This window comes from Castor canadensis, chromosome 11 (genome assembly GCF_047511655.1).
Source record: "Castor canadensis chromosome 11, mCasCan1.hap1v2, whole genome shotgun sequence".
Classification (NCBI taxonomy): Eukaryota; Metazoa; Chordata; class Mammalia; order Rodentia; family Castoridae; genus Castor; species Castor canadensis.
Window position 1 is genome coordinate 111,263,935 of NC_133396.1, and position 27,292 is coordinate 111,291,226.

Here is a 27,292-nt window from a genome sequence, read left to right on the forward strand (position 1 = left end):
CGCACGGTTCAATCGCCGAACCTCAGGCTCACGGTTTCGAAAGCAAAGGGTTCAACTACCTCGCTCAGTTCAGGACTGGTGAGGAGGTGACGGCCACACCTTGCACTCCCCCTGCGGTCTTCCATGATTATTGTTCTTCTCAGGCTCCGCCCTCCAGCTCCCGGGCTCGGCCAGGAGGCGCGCCCCCAACAGCACCTTCATCCCGCGACGAAGAAAAGAACTCCGCCCCTCTCCCGCCCCTGCGGGTCTGCGCAGGCGCAGTAGCTCCCAGTCATCCGCTCCCCTCCCCTCCCCCAAGCGGCCCGGCGCGGGGGGCGGAGCCGGCTTGGCTTGGCTGGGACCCAGCAGGGATTAGTTGGTTCGGAGCGGAGGAGGGAACCCCGGCCGTCGCGAGCGCAGAGGAGACAAAGCCACGTCCGGGGGCTCAGCCGGGGGGCTGGGTTCGGAGCTCTGTGTGTCCCCAGTCCGCCGGGAGATCCGTGCGCCGCCGCCTGGCAACAGGTTCTCCGCCTCGCTCGCGGCCTCGTCCGCGCTCCCCTCCCCCGCGCCCGCGACCCCGGGACACCTCGGCTGGGCCAGGCGGCGGGCTGGACACCAGCTTCCATGCGGTTTGGGTCCACAATGATGCCGGTAAGCGGGTGGACGTTCAGGGGGCCGGGGCGCGGGGCCCGGAAGTGTGCGGGGTCCAGGGCGGGGACGGTCCGCGTCTCGTGCGGGTCGGGAGCGGAGCCCGGGGCTGGGCGCGGAGCCCGGGGCCGGGCGATCCGAGCCTCCGGAGGTTTGGGGAGGAGAGCGGCCCCATTCCCCAGCGCTCCCGACCCTGGCTGGGGACTCGGCGAGACCCTAAAGCAAGGAGGGTGCCTCCAACTTCCCTGGAGTTAGTCAAGCAGTCTGTGGGGCCACCACACGAAACTTTTAAGTGTCTGATTGGGACCTGACTTTTTCGCGGTTCTTGAAGGTCAAGACCAGGGGAAGCGGGAACCTTGTTCTTCACTTTGTCTTTTTTTTTTAATTGTTTAAACTTTTTACTGGAGTGAAACATAACACATTTGGAAAGGGTTGGCTTTGTTTATAATTGAGTTTCGAGCTGATGTCAGAGATAGAGCAGCTGAATCACTCTCTTCGTAGAAACGGTTTTAGTAAATGCAACCTCAGGAGTTGGAGTTCGCAGGAAAACGTCGGTGCCGGACCCCTCTGTTTTCTGCAGACCTCTGCAGAGGATTAGTGAGCTCTGTAGGGATTCCGCGGGCATTTGACATGGCCACCAGGCCACAGGTGACCGCAGGTTTCAGACATTTCTCCAATGTCTCCCTTCTTAAGCGGAGCGCACAATCTGGCGGGTTGCAGTGGTTTCTGCAGACTTCCTCGTGGAAGTTGTATTTGCTCCTCTCCCACGCAAAAGGGATCATCTTGCAGCAATCCCGTATCCTTAATGGCTTCATTTGTTCAAACAAGGGAGCAAACAATTTTTATCTTGTTTTTGTACAGCCTGTGGAATGGAGTGATAAAAGTTTGGTTTTCTTGCAGTTACGCATTGGCCCCTACTTGTATCATAGAGGGCGTCCTAAACTTTCATGTACTGGGCAAACATAACAACTCGATTAATTGGATTTAGATGGTTTGGGGGAGGTTGTCCTGCTAGGACTCAAGGAGTTGGGAATTGTTAGTAGTATTTTCCATCTTCTGGTTTAATAACTGGTTATGAAGTTAGATTTGTGATGTGAATGTCCAGTATTAAAGTGTGTACCATGGATAAGGCTGAAGGATTTTTTATTCCTTGAGTTTACATTTCTTTGTCCTGAAATTACTTTCGCAGGTTGTCTGAATTTTTCTTGAAAAACAGAAGAAAACATGTGTTTGTTGTTGCAGTATGGTTTCTTCCTTAAAGATCTTCCATGCCATGTGAAGATATCCTTTGAGATTTCTTTAAAATTGTAGAGAGGTTTTCCTTGTCCCAACTACATACCATATCATCAGAATTCTTAAAAAGTTACTAGGCTCCTAAGACTAAGTTCAGTTTAGCAGTGTGGTTCTTCTGATTGTTTTTTTTTTTTGGGGGTGGGGTATGGGGTTTTGAACTCAGGGCCTCATGCTTGCTAGGCAGGCACCGCTCTACCATGTGAGCCACTCCACCAGCCCATTCTGATTGCTTTTTTGATGTCAGAATAGAATCTTAACAGACTTGGTGTGGTGTGGTGGTATGCACACTTAACTTTGAAGTCAGACAAACCCTGCAGGATTTTGCAGAGCTACTATTAACTTCAGTGACCACAGGCGCTTTTTTTGGTTTGTTTAAATGTTTTGTCCTCAGTGTCATCATCTGTAAAATGGGGTAATGCTACCCAGGTCTTAGGGTGGTTTTGAGGATTAGAGTTATTGTTTATGAAGAGGTGATTGGTGCAGTCCCTGGCTTGGAATAGGTGCTGGATAAAACCTATTGAATTGGCAGTATGGGTTAAAGAGAAGATTCTTACGCTATGATACATAAAAATATGACAATTTTCGCTTAGCAGCCTAATATGTGTCTTTATACTGTAATATTTGGGGTACTTGAAAATAAACCTTTTTTTTTTTTTTTTGCAGTGCTGGAGATCAACCCAGGGCCTTGCATGTACTTGGCAAGTGCTCTACCACTGAGCTGTACCCCAGCCTTTAAAACTGTTTTCTTGAGTATAGTTTCCATTTTTACCTTTTACTAAGATTGAATTTTTATTTTAACATGACCAAGGTTTTGTTGTATTTTATTACTGTGGAAAATTCTAACCAGTATATCAGAGAAAGCATGTTTACTATGAAAAGATGGATAATCTCAGAATGTAGACAATTGCCTTCCTCTGTGTACTTTTTTATTGTGGTAAAATATACATAATTTAAAAATTTACCATTTTAGCCATTTTTAGGTGTACAGTTCTGTGATATTAAGTACATTTCCTTGATTTGCTTTGAAAGGCATTCTAAAGTTAGATATTAAAAATGTGCAAATAAATGGTGTTCATGTGTTTTCTGACCAGATAGTACAGATTTAAGTGATTTTCTTTTAAGAGGGACAAAAGCGATAATTGGATCCAAAACCAGAAGAGAAAGATGCATTTTAGTAGGCTAACTAAAAATAAATAGGCAAGCATTGAGGGTCACAATAGAGATAATGACAGGGTGCTGCAGAAGTGGGAGTGGTGATGACTCTTCTTCAGATACCTGCCATGGGGAGCTTCTCTTCTCTTGTAATATTTCTGCAACTTGGTGAGAAGAAACTGATTAATCTTTCATATTTGACACTTTCCTATTTTCTTCATTAAAAAAAGAGGTTATTTGTACTAAGAGAGTGTGGCTTTTTTAGTGTTCCACACATTGCATTTGATTTTCAAATGTAGGCAATTATCCAAAGCAAAAACTCAGCCTTTTGAAAATTATATTAGGTATCTTTTCTTTATTTCATTTTGTGAAGTGTTATACTCCAACAAAAATCTAGTTTTATATTAGAGCTTGACTAACTCTAAAAGCATTTGCTGCTCCTTTCAGAGAATAGTTTTGTGAAAATTTCTGTTTGTTCCTACTGCTGAAATGATTAAAGCAACAGCAACAACAAAAAAACCCTACATACCAGAAACTACACACAGAATTCAGGAGTGCCACATAGAAGGTCAGAGGGCTTGAACATGGCCTGTGCCACTTGGTATGGGACAGGGTGCATGTTTGTCATGGATGCATAGGTGCACTGGAAACATTCTGTGTTTCTGTTGGCCAGTACAGTAGTCACCTGGCACATGTGGCTACTGCATTCAAAATGTGGCTAATGGGACTGAGGAACTGAACTTGAAAAAATAATTTTAATTATGTTTAAGTAGCCACATGTACTTGGTGGTGACTATTGAACACTCAGTCAAACTTACTGCCATCATATGGCCCCTATACAGTCAGTATTTTCCAGGAAATAATAGCTTATTTTAAAAAGCTCAGTTGAACTGATAATGGTTTTAATTTGTAAATTTATGACATGTAACCTTTCAGTGCTGCAGAGTCATTGCAATTACGTCTAGTTTTTCTCAGTGCTGTAAAGTATAATCTTATTGGTTGGGGTTCTAGTTTTGGGAGTACAGGACAAATAATTGGGATACTGTGCATATTTTTAGAAGTTTGACACCTGATCAGTAGAATTTTTACATTTCTATGGGTTGACTTTGTTTCATTTATGCAGCTCTGCAGACTAATAATTTAACTTCTGCTTAAATACTTGTATTATTTACAAAATTCTGGTTTTATTTGCATATATTTTCCAAACTGAAATTATGTTTTGAAGTTTAACATTTCTGAAGTTAGATTGGATTTATATGATTATGATGTGTTCTAAAAGAATTTGTTTCTATCAAGGAGTAATGTAGCACGTTGGCTTAGATCAGGTTTTATTCCAGAATAAAGTTTAGATTAGATTCTTAGGCTAGGTTCCTATCTTTATAGAATTGTAATTCTCAAGGGCTGTTAAATCATCTATTTTTAAAAATGTGCAAAACATCTCACATTTCATGTGCTGTAGTTCTGTTGCCTTGTGACTTTGATTAATTAAATGTGAAACACATTGAAATTTTCAGTAATTTTGCCTGTTTCAGAGAAACCAGATTGAGATTTTATAAAGAATCTTAAGCAAGGGTATACCTCCTTAAGTTTTTTAAAATTAAAGAGAGCATCTTTATTTGGAAGGAAACAGAGGGTCATTTATTTATATACTGGTCTTAGGAAGAACTGTCCTCCCTTCATCTCCTCCCCCTCTCCAGGAAAAACAAACACCCATAAAACTTTCTGTTCTGAAGAGTTTTTAAGGACTACTGTCAGTCTTTATCTCTTTTGCTAATCTACCATAATGTGTGGCAATCCTTAAAAGTCTTTCTAAAGCTAATTTAACACTGAACAGTTCTTGAAGCTCCTGTGTTTCTGCTCAAATACACTGCATACCAGTACCTGCTGGTATGATTCCTCCTCATGCGTTGTAAACCTGTTTCTAGTTCTCTCTACCAGCAAATATCTCAAAGAATAAGAAGAGTGGAATATAAGCAATTAGGAATTCTGAGTGCTCTTCTCACCTCCTACTTAATCAGCCAAATACTATTTAAATATTTGTATTTTGATGGCCTGCCAGGTACTCAGTAGAACATTTTTCTATAATCAGTTGGAATTGAGAAAAGAAAACATAGATAATATGACTATGTAAGAAATGTATACTTATGTTGGAGTGGTGGATGAGACCTCAAAAGGCTACTTCTTTGAGGTAAAGCAAAGAGAAGTTTTAGTCATTAGGAGCTCTCTAGGAGAGTTGGAAATATTAAGGAGGCAGTGATTGAAACACAGCATACTGTCTTATCAAAAGAAAATCTTATGGAAGAAATGCAATTTCTAAACATTAGATGAGCAGGAAAAGTAGTTGCAGAGATTTAGTAACAGGTCATTTTTAAGCTTTTTTCTTTGCATAAAGTATATTAAAAACACGATTTATTTGGATGATAATAGAACCAAATTATCGATGAAAATGCTCATTTGGGTGATCAGTAACTACTGAACTTTTGAAATGTATCAATTGTTTTCCTAGGATCACATTTATAACTTAGTACTACTTTATTCAAATTTCACCCAAAAATCTCTTAGGGCACAAGCATAGAAGAGTAGAAAACCATAATGAACAAACAGTTACAGAATACTAATTTAATAATAAAAAGATGGTTAAGGCAATTTTTTGAACTTCCCTGTGGGACAAACTACTTGTAAGTTAGGGGTGGGATGGGTGGGGTTGGAATGGAAGCCCTGCTCTAACTTCCCTTCCAGGTTAGGCCAAGAGCTTGCAGGGAGAGCCCTTTGTCTAATATTGCACAGTGATTTATGTTGGCCATCCTATCTAATCCCCTATTACAATGTGAAGTTGATCTTCTCATTCTCATTCAACAGATGAGGAATCTGAAGCTCAAAGGGTTTAAGTAATTTGATCCTGGTCATTCTGAAGAAATGACAGATATTCTGTTCAAGATCAAAAATGCCTGGCTTATAATATTTTTATATATTTGCAGAATAATCTGTAGTCATGATATTGTTGTGGCTAATGGTAACTTCAAATATTGCACCTCAGAGAATGTTTTTGAAGTAGGAAAAGAAAAACCAGGGCTGGAATGTAGCTCAGTGGTGAGCGCTTAGAGTGGCTAGCATACGCAAGTCTCTGGGTTCAATCCCCTGCCAAAAAAAAAAAACCAGATACCTTCCCTTGTTTAAATCCAAACTAAATGAGAAAATTGGTCTAATGATGTGCAGATGCTCCCCTTGGACCAGAGAATCATCTTAGTGATGGTATTCCCCCTCCCCATCACATACTAATCTAGAAAGCTCAGCTCGTCCACATTTGCAGGGAAAGTGAAGGGCCTTGGGAATTAGCTTCTGTATGAGGGATGTTGAACAGTATTCTTCCTTGCAGTGAAATCTTTGCCTTTTTTGGTGGTACTGGGATTTGAACCAAGGCCTTGCACTTGCCAAGCAGATACTCTAAAACTTGAGTCATGTATGTCACCCCTCACCTTTTTTTTTTTTAATATTTGGTGGTACTGGGGTTTTGAACTTAGGACTTCATACTTGCTAGGTGGGCACTGTACCACTTGAGCCACTCCGCTAGTCTTGTTTCGTTTTGGGTACTTTCAGGATAGGGTCTCATGAACTATTTGCCCAGTCTGGCTTCAAACCTCAATCCCTCCTGAGTACTGAGTAGCTAGGATTACAGGTGTGAGCCACCGGCACCCGGCTCAGCCCTTTTTGTTTTAGTTATTTTTGGGAGAGGGCCAGCTTGGATTTTGATCCTCCTATTTATGCTTGCCACTTAGCATGACAGGTGAATGCTACACACCCAGCTCTTGGTTGAGATGGGGGTCTCATGAAACCCGCCTCACTATCCTCTGATCTTTGCCTCCTGAGTAGCTAGGATTATAGGCAATGATACCTTTAAACAGGGCTTGAAGGTCATGATGTAGGTCAGAGGTGGAATAGGGATGCAGGGAGATATGCTGGATAGGAATCAGATGTTTGTTGCTAGCTGCTGTCGTCATTGCCGTCCTCATTCTTCAGCCATTTTCAGTGGCTTAGATGGTGCAGCAGCACCTGAGGGAGTGTTGGCATGGAGTATTGGGACAGTATTTCCTCCTGCAGCCTCTGGGCTGTCTGTGCAATGAGTAGTGACTCAATTTAGGTGAGTTTGTTGGAAATTCACTAGGTACTGATCTTGGAGGAAGTCACATCAAATCATGCCTCTTCATTCTTTCTTGTTAACTTGTTGATTGCTTCTGGATGGCTTGTTTTGGGACCACACCTGTTCAACAAATGCTTGGTGATGTTCACTGTATTCCAGGCCCTGTTCTGAGTGCCGTGGATAAAGAAAAGAACAGGACGACCTTCAGTTGCTTACCTTTCATGAAGCTTAGTGGGGCTGGGTAGGTGGAGTTGACAGAAAGTAAACATAAAACTGAGAGTTAAGTGGAATTTAAGTTAGGCTGATGGGATGTATGCTTTTCATTGAGTGGTCAGGAAGGTGACATTTCAGCTGGACCTGCATGTCAAGAAGGATTCAGCACTGTGGAGATTTGCAGGTGGAGCATTTCAAGTGGGCTGAATTCCTGATGGGCAAGGAGGCCTGGGGGAAGCACTGGAGGTCAGTGAGGCCAGCAGGAGTAACGGGAACTTAAGTAACAAGACTTGCCAGCATGTAGATTTTCTTGTCAGGAGCAAGAGTGTGGGCAACACAGGAAGGGGTATAGTAGACACTGGAGTTGTCCTAGATAGTAAAAGTTACATAATTTGATTGATTGGGAAAGCTTGCTTTGTTGCTGTATGGAGAGTGGATTGGAAAGGTGCTACCATGAAAGACTCAGGAAAGGGGAAAGACTGGGCAAGGCTTAGGACTACATGGAAAGTCTGAAGAAAACTGCTGAAAATTCATTAATAAAAAGGTCATTTTGCCACACCCAAGGCCCCAGCTGAAGAGAGGAGCTGGTTGTGGTCTCAGTCAATACAAGTTACCACTTGCTGTACTAACTCACTCCAAGTGACCCTGGAAGCCCAGAAGTGAGAGAAGAATCAGTAGCACTGATTCTTCAGTACCTGGGGTTGGGAATCAAAGGCAGGACAAGTAGATCTCTGCCATATCCACAAGCTCCTTCCTGTAGGAATGAAGGGAAACTGACTTTTTCATTTCATCTGAGAGCTCGGAAGAGCTACAGGGCATAGGCTTGAGAGAAAGTCTTCTTTCTGTCACCTCACCATGTTCTTTAAAAATATGGAGGATGTTTTAGTTTCTTAAGAAAGCCTTATACCTTATAAATGCTTTAGAATAACCTACTCATGACCACGCTGGCCTGGAAGCTTTAGCTACTTCCATATAAATGCTCTTTGACTTTTTTTTTTTTTAAATTAGTGATGTCTTCATTTTCCTGGCGATACAAAGAAGGCAAAGATCTAAGAAAATCAGGCCAGAGCTGATTTTAATTTTAGAAATTATCTTTTCATTCACATGTTTTTCTGCATTACAACAAGATCTAGATGATAAGTGCTAGTTTGTAAGTTGTAGGTAATTTTTTTTTTTTTTTTGTGGTACCAAGGTTTGAACTCAGGGCCTTGTGGCTTGCTAGGCAGGCACTGCCACTTGAGTCTTGCCACCAGCCCAGTGTAGGTAATTTTTGAAAAATGTGTTGATTTTCCTGGAAGGAGAAGCCTATTTGGGATAATTCTTTCATTGAAAAGGTGGCTATCTAGGATTTTTGATACGTTTTGCTTTCAGTAGCCAGAGGGTGTGGGTGTTTTATAAACTTCTTTCCTATTTTCTCCATGCACTTAGACACCTCATCTTCAGTCCTGGTGCTTTGCTGCCTTATACCTTTTTTCTGGAACTAATGTCATGCTCTCTTTATTGTCTTACCTTTGCTGCTCTCTTTCTCTTCAATCTATTCAACACCCTGCTTGCCTGGTGGTCTTTCTCAACAACATTGTCCATAATTCCCTCTCCATAATTCTAATACTGCATAAAAACATAAGCTTCTCAACTAGGCATGAAGTTTTTTGTAATCTAATTCAGTAGATTTCAGCCTTTTTGTGTCAAGGATACATTTCCATTTTAGAAGATTTAGCTACATAGTGGAAGTGATCATGGGACTCAAAATATCAAAGTCAGCATTTATTACACTGCTGGTGGTGGCAGAGGAGTAGTGTGAGTGCCTTGTCCCCAGGAGAAGAGCCACCTCAGTGTTCCTTGGAGTTGTGTTGCAGCAGAAAGTCTGCTCCTAGCTCCTTACGTGCTTCTACAGGAATCTTGTTAGGATTCCAAGGGGTTTACTTAGGATATTATGCTTTTTCCTGTGGCTGACAGCAAGTTTTATCCTCTTGAATTTAGCTTTCCATGACCTGCTTCGCTCCACTGGACTTTGCCATTTGTGTATGCATGTGTGGGAAAACAACTTTTCTTATTTTATGCTGTTTCAATACAAAAACTTTTTACTGAGTTTTTGTAGGACTTCTGTGGCTTGTTGGTTAAGAATCGAAGGAGTCCTCATTTGTTCAGCTGTCTCCTACCCATCCATGTTTCATCAGTTTTAGAGCAAGACAGCATGCAGGGTTTCCTCATGTTCTCGTGGCTTTATAAATCACGTTTCACTGCCTGCATGTCCTCTTCCTGCTTATTTCACTTATCCTTCAGTTTTCACTTCTGCTTCTCCTCCCTCTCCTCAATCTCCTCCTGCCCTTTTCCCCTCTTTCCTCCCCCTCCCTCCCACTACTTCTTTTTGGAGAGAGGGTTTCTCTGTATATGCCAGATTAGCCTGCAACACATGGCCCTCCTGCTGGGATCACAGGTGTGCACCAGCAGTACTTCTGTGAAGTTCTTTCCGGTTTTTTTCTGTTGTCACTGGGCCTTAGTGTACTGCTATGAAGAAGTTCTCACATTGCATGGTAACTGTTTGCAGTGCCTCTTTGTTGTTCTGTAAGCTTTTTGAGGGTATAAGGTACCATGATTTTCGTCTCTATGTTCTTAGCACTTAGAACAGTGCTTGACATGTTATAAGGGTATCATAAATATTGTTTATTGTTGCCCACATATCCCTAGCAAAGTGGAAGGTAGAAAGGAAAGAACTAGGAACAACGGATTGGCTATACTAATAGCATCATGGGTGATCTTAAAAATATAGTGTGTAGTGAACAAAATTTAACATAGAAGAAATATATAACATCAACTTTATATAAAACAAAACACATGCCTGCAAAGCAGCACTGTTCAGTTTAGGAGAAAGGATATCAACACTAATCTTACACAAAATAGTTGCAGAGAGGTGAAGAATTCAATATGTATTTTTAGTTGTTTTATTTGTTGATTATTTGTCTTTGACAGCTGTTGAAAGAGCAGCCTTTCTAGATGCACACATATACTGACTGCTGTTCTGGACTCCTGTTAGTGTTCCCATCTTCCATGGTACTTCAAGTCCCTGACTTACAGAGTCATTAGTTCACTGAACAGACACATACTGCAGATTTGTTGGGTTTTAAGATCTGACTATTATTTGTAGAGTGAATATGGTGTGTGTGTCGGGGGAGCGGAGTGAGTGGTTGTCTGAGAAGCAAAGAGAACATTTTTTTGTAGGGGTGGACTCTCCTCGACAAAGTCTTTGAATTATTCTAGAAGGGCAGGGGTGACTTCAGAACTAAGGAACAGAGTTTCAGAAGCATGTAAGCTACTCTGAGAATAGGAGTGAGGAAAAGTGTGGGTTATTTGTATTTCTCCTTTGGTGATTTAAGGCTGTAATTTAAAATAACTTTCAGGTCTTTTTTAGTAGAACTGGGTTTTCAGCTCAGGGCTTTGCACTTGGAAACAGGCCCTCTACTGCTTGAACCACACCTCCAGTCCATTTTGCTGTAGTTATTTTGAAGATGGGGTCTTGTGAACTCTTTGCCAGGGCTGGCCTCAAACCATGATCCTCCTGATCTAAGCCTCCCAAGTAGCTAGGATTATAGGTGTGAGCCACTGGGTCTGGCTATTTTGGATCTTTTTTTTTTTTTCCCTTTGGCAATACTAGGTTTTGAACTCAGGATTTCACTCTTGCTAGGCAGGTGCTCTTCCACTTGGCCAGTCCCAGTTTTTGGTCTTAATGCAGTGTTCCTGATCCAAAAAGCTTCAAGTCTGAAACATTTTGAGTGCCTACATGATGTTACATGTGATAGGTTGCAGTTAAAATGCAGGTGCACTAGAATTATTGTATCAGTACCTTCAGGCTGTATGTATAAATTATAAAGACGTGAATTTTATATTACACTTGTGTCCTATCCCTAAGGTTTCCCTATTTATGTGTAAATATTTCAAAATCCAAAAACAAAATCTGAAACATTTCTGGTCTCAAGCATTTTGGATAAGGGGTACTTAGCCTACATTTCCTTTTTTTTTTTTTTGTCTTTTCTTTTTTGATGCTGGGATCGAACCCAGGGCCTCACGCATGCTAGGCAAGAGCTGTACCACCGAGCTACATCCCAGCCCTAGCCTACATTTCTTATACTTGAGTTGAAATTCCCTGAAATTCAAAATATGCAGACTGCAGTGATGACTTCCCTTGTCATAAAGCCCACACTCCTTATTCTTGACCGACAAGGCCTTGCATGAGCCAGCCTTTGGTTCCCTCCCTCTCTGCCTTAATTTGTCATGTGTCTGTATGTTAGATACATCAGCCTTCTTTCTGGTCATAAGACAGTCCAGTCCCAAGCTCATTTCCACTGCAGGGCCTTTTCATGGAATGCCCTCATGTTTCCAGTGGCTGATTTCTCCCTATCACAATTAGCCATTTTTCCCTCCTCATTTTTCAGATTCTCTTACCACCTACTTCATATAGCATGCTGATTTGTGCATTATCAGTCTCTTCTTTTTGTCTAAAGAATGAAAGCTTTTTCATCACTGTATCCCCATTATCTAAACTGCTTGTGGCATTAGTGTTCAATAAATATAATGAATGAATGAATCAAAGACAATAAAATTACAAAGAAGTTAGGATTGAGAGGAAGACGTAGAAGCAGAAGCTTGATAAAATAATTTATCTTTAAGTGTCAACATAGAGAGGACTGTTAACTTGTTTACATACATGGAGTGATTATTACCAGACAGCTAGGCCCAGCAGGCTGCTTGCTCATATAACACTGTTTTTCAGCACATAGTAAATTTTTGCTTCAATTAAGTAACCATGATTATTGTATTCACCCCCCTCCCCCGGACTCCTGAGTGTTGATTATCTTAGAAAATGATTGTATGTTCTATATGTTAGTGAATGAATAACCACGATATTTTTCACAGAATATTGTTTAAATTGATGCTGAGACCATATGTGTTATTAATACCAAATTTCTAACTTGTAAGTGACCAAGGGAACAGTTTATAATGTAAAAAAAAATTCCATCAGATATGACTATATCATTTTGCTCTAAACAACTCAAGTTTAGCTTGTAGAAACTCATGGGCTTATGCTAAAAGGATGCAGTAATAAGAAGCAGTACACTTAATGTTCAGGTAGGTTTAATATCATTGACCCTTAACAGAACATTGGTAGACATCACTCACAGAGATTTTAAAAGGCAGCTTAGTGGCCTCAAGAGTGAACTTTAAGTGGGAGAAACAGCTCAGAAATCATGTTAGGCCTTTATAAGCAGTGTGATAAAGTTGGAACCCCTAATCAGGGAGGTTGGGGAGTATCTCTAGGAGAAAGGACTCAAAAGATGTAGTGACCCTGGGGCTCCTGAAAGAGGCTTCACAGAGACCTTAGGGCTATCCACTCAGAAACTGGGGAGACATGGGACAATCTGGGCTGAGGTCCTAGCAGCACAATTCCTGCAGGATGCTGGCAGTGTCACCCACAGCTAGGGCAGAGCCTGTTTGAGTTAGGTACCCCCTGAGTGTCAGCCAGCTCCTCTGTGAGGAGAAGGAGGCAGAATGTCTCTGAAGGCTGGAGATGATGTGAATCTCATTTCTAAACCCCTTTGGTGTTGAAACCCATATCATGCTTGGCTGAAAGTCCATGTGTGAGTTTGAGATTGAAGGAAGCTTTGGTTGATGCTGCTGTTTTTTTTCCGTGTGTGTGTGTGTGTTGTTGACGGTGGAATCCAGGGCCTAGCACATACTAGGCAAGTGCTTTACCACTTAATCACACCCTAGGCCTCAGGGTCTTTATGTTTTTTAATTAAATCCTTTTCTGTGTCATAGTGTAAGAGAGGGGTCTCACTCTACCTGGTTAAAGGAAACCCTGTGGCATCCTCCTCCTTCTCCAGAAAGCTTACATCATGAGGGCACAACAAAATATAAAATGGGAAGAATAGTTCACATGTATTTTCCCACAGAGGAACTACCAGATACAGAAACCCTTCAGGCTTTTTCTATAATTTACCATGTGCATGATTACCTGGCAGTTTTGTGGGGTGATTTGTGAAACTTGAGGAGGATTTATGTTACTTATTAAAGATTGTTCATTTTTCCTTAAAGAACATTTTTTCCCCTTGTACTCATTTTGCCCCCGCCTAGGTAAACCTAGGGTAAATTTGAATTTACAACTCTGAAATGACAACTCTGAAGGATTTATGGCAAAGCTTTATTTTCCTGTGTGTGACAAAGAACATCTTAGACTGGTTCCTTTTTTCTTTCTATGGGACTTCATATGATTTTTTAAATTAAAAGAATAAAGTAAGCCTCTGACTCAAAATACAGTTCTTGTAAATGCCCTAGCCAGTTTTTTATATTTCCTCTTCGAAAGGTCATTCAAATTTTAATCTGCACTAATTTCTCTTTGAAAGTGAATCACTCTTAAATAAGTGACATAGCATTACTTACAGTGAATACAGGTTCTGTAACAATGGGACTTAAAAACAAATTTGTGATCCATTCTTTTAAAATGATCTGTGTCCTTAGGTTTTTGGAAGATTACGTTTGAATTACTGAAAGAGTATGTGGGGTTGCCTTTTATCTTTTTCTGAAGTATACAGCAGATACTTTCCATTTGTATAAGAGGATATGGAGAGTACAGTTGTGTAGCAAAACAATTCATAACTGATGTTTTTGAATGTTTGTTTGTTCTTTTCCTTCTAAAATGTTTGGGTATTGGATTCTGGAAACCTTTCTCTCTCTTTTTCTTTCTTGTTAAAGATCATGGATTCTAGGTCAAAATTGTTGTTTTCTAGGTCAAAATTGTTGTTTTCTAGAGTAGTTGATGGCAAAGCCTTAAAATTTCTATCTTAACTTTTCGTCATATTGATAAAAACTACTTCACCCAAACAGAAAGAAGAACTTCTTCATCTTGTTTCTGTTTTACTGTTCAGGGAACTAAATTGCAGTTTTGAGAATTCTTTTATCATTTTGGAGAGCAGATTTGTAAAACAAAGGTAAAAGGTAAATAACTTTGCGTGCCTGCATTTTCTCAGGTTAACATGATAGGTTAGTTTAACCAGCCCTCTCTTCCTACTCATGGCTTTTGTCCTCTTCTCCCTCCTCCTTCTCTTCCTCATCTGTTCTCCAGGTAACGGAGAAAGGAAATAATATTTATTGGAAGCATGGCCATGTCTCACTTTCTCTGTAACATTTTTAAATAGAAGTTGTCACATTAAAGCCCATTATTGAGTCAGATTATAAGTGTAGAGATTTGAAGTAAGTGATGTTTAACCTTTATGACTTGAGGACATACTTATTCCTATAAATTTAAAGAGTGTATTAAATGAGTTTTCAAAGTTTGTTTCAAAGGTGTGGTGCCTTCCTTTTGTACTAATCATGTATTTGTAGGAGGGAGAAGTAGCAATTACAGATATTGTAGCCCATGGTAACAGTTTGTTATCTCCATCCCACCTCTTCCTGTGGTATGGACAGGTAAAACTTTGCCCCTCAGTGGATACAATACAGTCACAACTTAAAGCTGCCATATTGTTGCCACTGTGCTATAGTGTTAAAAGTGGTCACACTTGATAATTTATCTTTGTGATGAAAAAATTTAAAATACTCTAACAAAGAAAAAAAATTGAGGATGGGACAATGGCAGTGTGAAGCATTTGTGGGGTCCCCAGCCAGGGATCACTAACTAGACAGATAATTAATGCTGGTCTAGAGCACAGAAGATAGCAAAAGATAGCAATTCAGTATTAGCAACATTTTTTCCTCTCTACTAGGTCATTCCCATTCATTAAGACATTCTGTAGAAACTTTTTATCCCGTCTTGTTATACAAACAAAACAAAACACTCTTTTCTCTGTTTATCTCCTTCCACATATGCCTCCATATTTTCTGCTTGTGTTAAAGCAAAACACCTCAGAAGAGTCATCTGTACTGCACCTCATCTTCTCTCAGGTTCTTAGTCTGTTCCAGCCAGGTCTTTGTTCCCCCTTACTCAGTGCTTGTCAAGGCAGTTGACAGCATCTAGCCAGAACCCACAGTTAGTACTCAACCCTCATTTCTTAGACCTCTTAAGTCTCATTTGACTCAGTTGATCATGTGGTACTTCTGAAACATTTTCTCTTCTTGGTTTCTAGTGTACCACTGTACTCTGAGCTTGTTTTTTAATTGATAAATCCTTACCTTTGTGGGACTTCTTTCTGGGTATGGTATTTGACTAGTTCAAGGCACAAAATCCAGCTTTTTTTCTGCCTCTAGGTGTCCCCAGCTGCTCTCATCCAGTGTTATAACTTTAAATGACTCTAAGTAATGTCTGGTGGGCATCTCAAATTGGGCATACGGGCCCCTGTCTTGTGAGCTCTTCTCCAACTTGTCTCCTTCCTCATCTCAGTAAATTTCTATCTACTTTCGCATCCCACACCCTACCCACAAGCGGGTCTTCTTGCTCTACTTTCAGCATGTAACGGAAAAAAGCCATTTTCAAGACCTTTGCTCTTCCCACAATCTGTGCTCCCACAGTAGCTCATATTTTATTTATTCCTTCACTGGTCTTCCTTGCTTGTCTTCCTGTAGTCTTTCATATAGTAATCAGTGATTTTTTAAAATGACATAAATCCTATTTCACTGTTTAGGCCCCCTCCCAAAGAATTGAGATATAATTCACATACCATAAAACTCTCCATTCTGAAGTAGTGCAGTTCAGTGACTTAGTTTACTTACGGGGAGTGTAGCCATCACTGTTTCCAGAACATGTTCACCACTCCAAAAAGTAGCCCTGTGCCCTCTGGCGGTCACTCCCCATTTCCCCTGCCTGAAGCCCATGACAACCGCTATCTACTTTCTGTCTCTGAAGATTTACCTCCAGTGGCCCCATAAATTCCTTGCTGTGGCCTTAGCCAGTGGTTCTTGGAATGTGATTTCTGGACCTGTAGGTCCACACCTGGGAGCTTCTTAGAAATGGGGAAGTCTTAGTCCCCATCCCAGATGCACTGAATCAAGCTACTCTCAGGGTGAGGTCACATACTTGTTTTAACAACCTCTGTCCTTGATAAAGTTTTCAGACGCAGAGCTCAGAAAGCCATGTGTGATCTGGCTTCCGCTTGCCTCATTGAATTAATCTCCAGTAATCCTTTCCTCTTGCTCCCGCTGCAGTGGCCTCCCCTTCCACAAACACGACCAGCTTGCTCTGTCCTAAGGGCTTCTATATTTGTTTTCACTGCTTGGTGTGTTCTTCTCCGAGACCTGAGATGGGCTTGTATCCCACCTCCACTTTCCTCTACCTCGCCTTGTGCCTCAGGACTATGACTTCAGTAGATGGAACCAGTACTCCTCTTGCTACCTGGCTTCTCCTTGGGTTTGCCAGTGGGGAGAAGGAGGATAGGAAAGAGAGGGAGTCAGCTTTGGCTATTGATTCTTGGCTGGACCCTGTGGGTTCATTGTGCCCCTTTCCACACGACAAGGTTCTTTTCTCTGTCTCTTTCTTTCCCTCTGTCTCTGAACTTTCATACTGTGAGCAGTGTGAGCTATTTAGCAAAGATTATTTTTACATTAGAACCCAGCCATATGTAGCTAATTTATAAATACTGACTGAATGGAAAGAATGTTGAGACAGAAGTAGGATGACTGTAGCAGGGAGTAAACTGTGTACTCTATGTAAGACCATCTAGCAGTACCTAAATAATGACTTACCATGAAACAAATCTGAGGTAAGATGGTATATTGTGGGCAAAAATATTACTCTAAAAGGCATAGCTAGTGGCAATGACACACTTGGCACAGTGTAGACTGAATTCAAGAGAGCCTTTACCTGTATGCTGCTTTGGAAGGCAATGACAAGGTAGTAAGAGTAGGTAGAGCTGAGACTGTGGAGGAAATCAGGCTTGGATTTGGATCTTAGCTTTGCCATTTAAAAGGTGTGTAACTGGGCACGTCACTTACTTCATCTCTCTGTGCTTCTTTGTCTTCATCTGTAAAATGCAACACCATCTAAAAGCATACATCTATATATGCTTGTTACATAACAGACATGGTTCTAGGTGCTGTAACTACAACCCCGAACAAAGACAAGAACCCTTGACTATATGACACTCACATTCTGGTGGGGCAGTCAGATTATAAAAAAACAGTTAAATAACATCTATAATGTATGGGGGGGGTGTGTGTGTGGTGTTGGAATTGTAGGTGGGGTGGCCAGGGAAGATTTAAATGAGAGGAGGACAGTTGTGTAAAGACATGAAGGAAATGGGGAAGTCAGCTATGTTGGCATACAGGGAAGAGCAAGTGCAAAGCTTTGAGGTGGGACCATGCCTGAGACAGCATGGAGGCCACTGGTGGAGCAGAGTGTGGGATAGAAGTGCAAAGGATTGTAAAGGTAATGAGAGGCGGGTGTTGGTGTAGGTAGGTCCCATAGGACATTGTCAGCATTGGCTGTGTGCTGGCACCTAGTAAACACTTATTAAATGGTAGCTTGTACAGAACTTAAAGACTTACTTTTTTGTTTTTGTTTTTTTGTGGTGCTGGGGCTTGAACTCAAGGTCTACCCCTCGAACCAGTCCATCAGTCCCTTTTTTGTGATTTTTTTTTTTGAGATAGGATGTCTCCAATTGTTTGACCAGGCTGGATTTGCTTTGAACCGTAATCCTCCTGATCTCTGCCTCCTGCGCAGCTAGGATTACAGGCATGAGCCACCGGCTCCTGGCTTAAATAAAGACTCATTTCGAAGATGAGGAAGCTGAGTTTCAGAGAGGTGCCCTTCCCTATGGTAGTCTAATTATGAACAGATCTGGGGTTCCAATCAGATCTCTTGCCTGGGAATCCAGACAAATGTCAGTCACTGGCCTGGCATCAGGGACTGTAGTTAATTATTAAAATCACCACAGAACTGACCTTCATACTCAAAAGAAGAAGTGGAATCAGCTCCTGTACTTGCTGATAATGCTGGTATTAATCCCATGGAAAAAGGGGGCTGTATGTAGGAACATGTCTGTCCTCGTTCTATTTGCAATTTTGCTTTTGAGTAAATGAAGCTGTTAGTTTTCCAGAAAGTAAAAGACCAAAGAGTTTGGTTAAATGGAACATTTTCTAATTATTTTCCTGCTAGAAAGGACAGCTTAAAGACTAGAGGACAGATCAGAAGAACAGAATTGTACCTTGACCTTCTCATTTCAGTAGACAGGTAGATCACTTCTCAGAGTCTTTTTCTTCATTTATAAAGAGAAAATAATACCTGCTCTGTTTAAGAGTTGATGTAAGTTTGTGAGATACTATGAAAGAGGAGGTGGGCAAAGGCAGGGTGCTATTACATTACATAGTAGCTTTTTATTTGTTGATACAGTGCATTTAGTATGTATACTATGTATACAGTATTTCTGTAATTTAATAAATGTCTTCAATTTCATATTTACAAAGAAAACAGTTACTATTTTTGAAGTGATAAATTTCAAAGAAAGTTTTGGTGCCAGTGGAGAGTCTGGAAAAGTACTACTTAATACTAAAGTGTAAATTATTTGTCTCCATCATTAAGTGTGCCATGTATTTTGGCCAGGGCAGCAGCAGGGTAGAATTCTGTGAGCTTAGTTAATCTTTATTTTTTCAAGTAATGTTGTGAGAACTATGATTTTTGCATAGCAAGTTTAAGTGCTGCCTTTTGGCTAAGTTGAGGCCTTAGAACTATGTCTCTTTATGTAGTACATTTTATCAGAATAGGAAGAACCTGAGATAATTAGTTTGGAAGCTTCTCAGCTCATATTGGGAAACTCTACAGCTTTTTTGTTTAATGTGCTCTATTGTTTAACAGTATTCACTCTTTAACTTTTCTCTAACCAATCGTGAAAGGATTGATAAATTTGAGGTGTGGCTCTGGCACATGCTAAGAACTATCTTAAGTATTTAGTAAACAAATAGCATGAATAAAGCTGGCAGAAAAAAGATTTGGTTTGAACTTCTGCATGCACTGGTTTGACTATTCTGTTGAGGTCTTAGGAGTTCTGTAGGCACTGCCTGTGGAAGGGCAGGAATCCAAGGAACTGGGCTCAGGTCCCCTCACCCCACTTCAGCCAGAGATGGCCAGGCTCTGTGCTATGCATTTGTACCTCCAGTGAAGATCGTTTAGAGGAAAAGATCTAAGGTGAATCCCACCTGGCAGGCAGGACTGGTGACTCTTGTGTCTCCTTCTGTTTTCAGATGTTTCTGACAGTGTACCTCAGTAACAGTGAGCAGCACTTCACAGAAGTCCCCGTTACTCCAGAGACAGTATGCAGAGACGTGGTGGATCTGTGCAAAGAGCCTGGCGAGAGCGACTGCCATTTGGCTGAGGTGTGGTGTGGCTCAGGTATGAGACCAACTTGTGCTTTAGTCCTGCTGTCTTCCGTTACTCATGCTTACCTGCAGAGAAACTGCAGGACAGCGTGTCCATCAGGAGGCAGTTCTTTCACGCCAGCGTTGTGTGACATGAAGTCTTTTTGCTGTTTTCTTTTTCTGCAACAAGATGAGGCACTACTGTGTAAAATGTGAAAAGGTCAAGACAGGTGGTGGATGTGCAATGTGGAAGCTTCTGGTGTGTTATGGTCAGACGTTTGGTGTTCAGTTGCTGTATGTTTAGGCTTTCCTTCATTCAGAATTTGAGGCATTCTGATTCTCTTGCCCTCTCTTTCATTTTTTTTTTTTTTTGGTAGGCTTTTAGGGAAAGTTGTTCAGTTTTGAGGAACTGTAGTGTAGCAGGCAATGATGATGACATAAGCAGTATTGTAAGCCTTGAAATCATTCCCTCAGGATAGTTTTTTGAAACTCTAAATTGGAGCAGCTTACTTTCTTTTGGTTCCAAAGGAGTTTTGTAAGTGTGGGAATAATTTTCATCATTTCTGCTTTGCTTCTGTACAACCTGAATCGACTCCCACTGTTTCCTTTTCCTTCTCAGGGGGTGCCAGATGTCCTCAGAGCAAGGCACACACTGCATTAAGTTTGCACCATTCATGGCATCTAATGTTAGCTGAACCCTCACTTCCAGGCAGGACCTTTATTCATCTTTAGTTGGATTTTCCACAGTTGAATGCTCCAAAATGTCTGCTCTACTCTCTCTGGATTACAATTTCTTCTTTTTCCCAGTACATCAGCGCCAACTAGATCATTTACATAAAGAATCCCAAGTAGCTAGGTGCAGTGGCTCACTTCTGTAATCCTAGCTCCTTGGGAGGTGGAGATCCAGAGGATCATAGTTGGAGGCCAGCGTAGGCAGAAAATTTGCAAGACCCCATCTCAACCAATGGCTGGGCATACCTGCATCCCTGCTCTGCTGGGAAGCACAAATAGGAGGATCACAGCCCAGTCTGGCCTGGGCATAAAACAAGACCTTATCACAAAAATAACCAATGCAAAAAAGGCTGGGGGCTCTGCTCAAGTGCTAGAGTGCCTGTGTAACAAGCACACGTTCAACCTCCAGTACCGCCAATGAAAAGCAGAAGTCCCTAATGATCTCTTAAAAACTGAAGGTTGAGCTGGGTACTAGTGGCTCTTGCCTGTAAACTTAGCAACTTGGGAGGTTGAGATCAGGTGGATTATGGTTTGAGGCCAGGCCAGGCAAGTAGTTCACGAGACCCCCGACTCCAAAATAACCAGAGCGAAATGGACTGGGAGTGGGACTTGAGTGGTAGAGCACCTACTTAGCAAGAGTGAGGCTCTGAGTTCCAACCCCAGTCCCACTAAAACAAAAAACAAAAACCATAATGATTGGACATTTTCGCATTCTTGCTTTTAAAACTCTTCAGTGATTTCTCTTTCAGTTCAAATGAAATATAAACTCTCGACCTTGTGTAGTGAGGCCCTATGGATCCATTGTCTTTGCTGTCATCTGGTGCTGTTTTCCTTCTTGCCCCCTCTAGCAGCTTTTCAGATACTCCACGGGAATGCTAAGTTCTTTCCCACCTAAGTTTTGACACTAAACTCCAAGTGCCAGTATTGCCCACTGTCTGTTGCTCTTCCTCCAGATTTTGTCATTGCTGGTTCCTTCTGGTATTGACGTTCAGCTAAAAAAATTTTTATTTTTATTTTTTGAGATAGGATCTCACTGTGGAGCTCAGACTGGCCTTGAACCACAGTCATCTTGATTTCTGCCTCTTAAGTAGCTGGGATATAGATGTGTGCCACCATGTCTAGCTCTTCTAAAGCTTTTTAGATTAAAGTTATGTGAAGGCCTGGTATGGTGGCACATGTCTACAATTCCAACACTCAGGAGGTTGAAGCAGGAGGATCTAGAGTTCAGGGAAGCCCAGGCAAAAAAGCTAGTGAGACCGCCATTTCAACAAACAAGCCAGGTATGGTGGTGCATAGCTGTAATCCCAGTTATACAGGTAAGAGAATTGTGGTCTAAGGCCAGCCCTGGGCAAAAAAGTGAGACCCTATCTGAAAAATAACTAAAGCAAATGGGTTGGGATCATGGCTTAAGTGTAGAGTGTCTGCCTACAAGGCCCTAAGTTCAAACCCTAGTATTACTCAAAAAAGAAAAAAACTTAGATAAGGCAGGATGGTGCAGGTCTGTAATCTCAGCACTTGTGGAAGAGGCTGAGGTAGGAGGATTTTGTTCAAGGCCGGCCTGAGCTACATAGCAAGTGACCCTGTCTCAAAAAAAAAAAAAAAAAAAAAAAAAAAAAGACAGATAGGTTCTTGTTTATAAAAAAGGAAAAACATATAGACAGAAGGGATGTCTCTCTCCCAAGTCTACTCCCTGGTCCCCTGGTGTAATTACTGAAGACTTTATTTTTATTTGTTTTGGCAGTTCTTGGGTCTGAATGCAGGGCTTCATGCTTGCTGGGCAGGCACTCTGCTGCTCGAGCCATGCTCCAGCCCTGTTTCTCTGGTTATTTTAGAGATAGGGTCTTGCTTTTTTGTCCATTGCAGCCTGGACAAAAAATGTCTATTTTACATTTCCCACCATTGCTGGAATGATAAGCACGTGTCACCATGCCCAGTTTTTTTCCATTGAGACAGGGTCTCATGAACCTTTTTGCCTGGCTAGTCTAGAACCATGATCCTCCTAATCTCAGCTTCTCGTGTAATTTGGGGTGACAGGTGTACTCCATTGCACTCAGCTCTTGGTTGAGATGGAATCTCTTCAACTTTTTTGTCCTAGCAGACCTGAAACCGTGATCCTCTGGACTTTAGCTTCCCAAGTTTCTAGAATTATAGGCATGAGCCATGGGTGTCTGGTTTATGTATGATTTTTAACAAATAACTTTTTGGGCTTTTCCTCTGCATTTATAAGTATCTATAGTGTTGTTTCTGTTTTTTCTTTATGTTAAAGTATCACATATCAATATCATGTAATTTACTATTTAAACTTATAGCTTGAAGATCTTTTCAAATTAGTACATGTAAATCTGTATCACTTTTTAATTATCATATAGTTTTCCATAACTTGCATAATCTACAGTTGATGTAACCATTTTCTTATTCATGAGCATTTAAGTTAATTCTGCTCTTGTTTTGGTAAATGCTGAAGTAAGAGCCTCTTGAGGCCAGGTGTGGTAGCATATGCCTGTAATCCTAGCACTCAGGAGACTGAGGCAGAAAGAGGAGAGTCTGAGGCCAGCCTGAGACAACATAATTCAATCCTGTCTCCAAAAACAAAAACAAGAGCAAAACAAAACCCTTATAAAAGCTGTTTGAAAGAGGGAATAAAAGGAATACAAGTGGGTAAAGAAACTGTCAAAATATCCCTATATTCAGATCATACGGTACTATACCTTAAAGACCCAAAAAACTACTCAAAAGCTTCTAGACACCATCAACAGCTATAGCAAGGTAGCAGGATATAAAATCAACATAGAAAAATCATTAGCATTTCTATACACATTGAACAAACTGAGAAAGAATATATGAAAACAATTGCATTTACAATAGCCTCAAAAAAAAAATCAAATACCTAGGAGTAAACTTAACAAAGGATGTGAATGACCTCTACAAGGAAAACTAAACTTCTGAAGGAAGAGATTGAGGAAGACTATAGAAAGTGGAGAGATCTCCCATGCTCATGGATTGGTAGAATCAACATAGTAAAAATGGCTATACTTCCAAAGCAATCTACGTGTTTAATGCAATTCCCATCAAAATCCCAATGACATTCATCAGAGGGATTGAAAAATCTACAGTTAAATTTATTTGGAAACAACAAGAGACCGCGAATAGCCAAGGCAATACTCAGCAAAAAGAACAACGCTGGAGGTATCACAATACCTGACTTCAAACTATATTACAAAGCACTAACAATAAAAACAGCATGGTACTGGCAGAAAAACAGACATTAAGACCAGTGAACAGAATAGAGAACCTGGATATGAAGCCACACAACTATAACCAACTTATCTTTGACAAAGGTGCTAAAAATACACGATGGAGAAAAGACAGCCTCTTCAATAAAAACTGCTGGGAAAACTGGTTAGCAGTCTGCAAAAAACTGAAACTAGATCCATGTTTATCACCCTATTTATTGTAGAGAAAAGTAAAGGTTCACACATTTAAGGATGTAATATATACGGCCAGATTTCCCTTCACAAAGGCTGCATTGGTTCTTATTGTCCTGTTTTTCTTAAAGGTATCCTTCATGAACAGTTTTTACAATGATATTTTACTTTTGCTAAACTGATAGCCAAGCACTAGTTTTTGGTTTAAATTTGCATTTTTCTAATCACTTGTGAGGGTGTTCATCTTTTCTTTGCTGGTCATTTGCGTTTCCATTTTTTCAAATTGTGTATTTATATCCTTTGCTCATATTTCCTTTTGGGTTTTTTGTTTTTACCTTTCTTTCTTAATTTTTAGGCATTTAAAAATTCTATTCTGGACCTTAGACCAACTTATATGTTATTTAAAGAAATACTTTGGAGGCTGGGTGCAGTGGTACAAGCCTGTAATCCTAGCTACTTGAATGGCAGAGATTGGAAGGATCACAGTTCAAGGCTAGCCTGGGCAAAAAGTTCACAAGACCCTGTCTCTGTCAATCCCAGCTGTTTGGGGAAGTAAAAATAGGAGGATCCTGGAGCCAGCCCAGCCCTGGCATAAACTGAGATCTTAACCTCAAAAACGTTCAGCATGCAAGGGCTAGTGGAGTGGTTTTGGTGTTAGTGCGCCTGCCTAGTAAGTATGAAGCCGAGTTCAGCCCCAGTACTGCCAAAGAAGCAAAGAAGGAAAGGGAAGGAGAGAAGGAAGGAGGGATGAAGGGATGGGGGAGAGAGGAAGGAATACTTTGAGGCTGGGGATGTAGTTCATTGGTAGAATGCTTTGCCTAACATGCACAAAATCCTGGGTTCAGCTCCCAGCACCTTTGAAAAAGGAAATCCATTCTTATTCCAAAGTCTTAAACCTATTATCCTATTGTCATTTTCTGTGTTAAAACCTCTAAACCTCTTTCTTTCCCCTCTGCCTTCCTTCGTTCCTTTCATATTTCTTTACTGTTCAGTCATGTATTTGTTTAGAGAATGTTTCTTGGAAGCCTATTATGTGCTTGATTTTGAGGAAAGCATAGATGAGTTTCCTGCCTAGAAGTATCTTTTGACGCAGGAGAAGCGACACAAGTGTCTACTGACGTTTGTATTATCATGGGATGCCTGCAGATAGTAGATGGATAGGCTTCATCTGAAAGAGAAAGAGGCTTGGGGATGTTGATGAGTGCTAGTTCAAAGCCACACTGGCATGAATGCCAAGGCAAGGAATGGGTTGTTGTTGGAGCATAAGGTGCTAGTTAGGAGCTTTGAGAACCTTTAAAGGCGTCTCTTTTTAGCTTGTGCAGGTGAGTCCTAATCTTTTGCCCTTGGAGTACTCTTGGCACTGTAACACCTTTGTGCCTAGAGTGTGTAAGAAGGACCCTATCCCTCAAGAGCAGTGCAGCACGGACTATAAGTTATTTTGCTTTTTTAAAGTTTTTCTTTGCTCCAGGAACCTGGGGTTTCCCTTTCCCTCCCTTCCATTCTACTTCCCACCACCACCACCTGGCTTTACTTCATTTCTTTTTGAGTACAGTTTTTTTGTGTGTGAAGTGGGGAGGGAGGGGAGAATGGAAGGTCTACTCAGAATTTCGTCTCCTCAAATAAAGGTGTTTTTCCTTTTGGGGGAATCTTAGAATTCTACCAGTATGGCTTGCTTCAACTCAGGATGTTGTGTTACTGGAAATAGAACCAGAACTAATGTTTGTTCCAGCCAAGCAGATTAGGTTCAGGGTTTATTCACAGAATTGGCTCCTGAACACTTGGCTGCCCCATTCTCTGTCCACCTTGTTTAGTTAAGGTACTGAGATAGTGTCTTTGATTACTGATAAACGTGTAGAGTTTTCATAGGCTATTTCAACATTCTTATAAAAAATATATTGGTGTCTTTGGAGTTTCTTTGAATTTTAGCACTTGCTTTCTGAACTAGGAGGCTTGCTTTTTATATCCACCTTCCTCTCCTGAGACTGGAAGGTTTTTTCAAGAGAACTCAATTTACATTGTTTTTCCTGAATCTCCCATTTACTGGAGTACTTAGTTGTCTTCCTTTTTATCTCTAGAAAAGTGCTGAAAACTGGCAATCATATTACAAAAGAGCCAAATTATTTACGTTGCAATAAGTAGCCTTTTGTTTGGAAATGGATATTCTGACTTCTTAAGGAAAACCATAGTTTAGAAATAGTTTATATTAAAGACTGTAATTAAAAATAAAAAGATTAGGCTATTTAGAAGGTATTTAGAAAGGCTATTTAAAAAGTTTGTTTATTTTGGAAGCCATAGAACATTAGCATTAGGAGGGGTCCTCTGAATCAGCACAGTACAGAAACTTTTGAAACCTACGGAAGTTGAATGGCACATCTACAGTGATAAAGAGCCTACTGGATCAGACGTTGAGCTCCTGACAGTGTCTGAGATCTGATCCTCTTTACTCCACCCTGGCTTGACATTGATTGTAAGTGGAAGTCTGTGGTCCTTCACTTTCTGAGATCTTTTAATGAACGAAAAAAATTCTAAGATGCTAAGTATTTGCTGCATCCATAATTTGCATCAAGGATAAGCGGTACATATGTGTGTCTTTTACCTGCAGATAACGTTACTTCTCATTTCTTCTAGAACGTCCAGTTGCTGATAATGAGCGGATGTTTGATGTTCTTCAGCGTTTTGGAAGTCAGAGGAATGAAGTTCGTTTCTTTCTTCGTCATGAACGCGCCCCTACTAGGGACATTGGTATGTAATATTCTATGAATCATAACAAGTATTTGAACTTTTATTTTATGCGTTAGAGCAGCTGGGAGAGAGGTGGCAGATGAGGAGGAGCCAGGTGAAATGTGGGTGGGAAGGAGTCAGTAGAGCAGGCTTTTGAGGCAGAATCTTGTTACGTAGCCCAGACTGGCCTGGAACTCGTGATCCTCCTGCCTTAGTGCTGGGATTATAGATGAGCACTACCATGACTAGCAGAGGGGTGAAACTCTTAGGAGAGAGAGAATACTTGACAGGGTAAGTTCTATGAGAAGGTGTCTCCATAGCCCTGATGGAGACTCATCTTAGACAAAAGGAGGGATCCCTCTAACATTGTAACAGGACGGAAAGAAAGTGGCCAGTGCAGTTAAAATTTGTGCCTTCTGTGGGACCAAGTTGAGAACTTTCTTATATGAAAACATGCATTTTTCTCTGAAGTGGAAGTATAGTCATCTGAAAGTGACAGTGGTGGAGGTGGGTTGGCAGGTTGAGCTGTTGTGGAGAAGAGTAGAGAATGCTTACTATGGCAGTCAGGTTGCTGAAAGCATCAAGGCCAGCTGAAGTAAGAGACCTGAGACCACGTGTGGTTTTTCTTTAGTAGAGCTCTGCAGCTTGGGTGAATTGTGAAAGAAGGCAGACTCCCAACTCACTGGAAGTTAGTGGGACCAGGGTGAAGAATGTA

At 41.1% G+C, this 27,292-nt stretch overlaps 1 protein-coding gene across 2 annotated transcripts in view; it reads left to right on the plus strand.

The window, feature by feature from the left end:
• The first annotated feature begins 325 nt into the window (after positions 1 to 325).
• The window catches only part of Tp53bp2 (tumor protein p53 binding protein 2), a 57,008-nt gene continuing 30,041 nt past the window's right edge, over positions 326 to 27,292 (plus strand). The window contains exons 1-3 of one of the 2 annotated variants that reach the window (XM_020153219.2): positions 326 to 630; positions 19,586 to 19,733; positions 26,485 to 26,598. In XM_020153219.2, coding sequence (XP_020008808.2) covers positions 604 to 630; positions 19,586 to 19,733; positions 26,485 to 26,598 — 289 coding nt within the window. In that variant the 5' untranslated portion in view covers positions 326 to 603. The remainder of the gene's footprint in view (positions 631 to 19,585; positions 19,734 to 26,484; positions 26,599 to 27,292) is intronic. The other variant, XM_074048238.1, reaches the window with a different exon arrangement.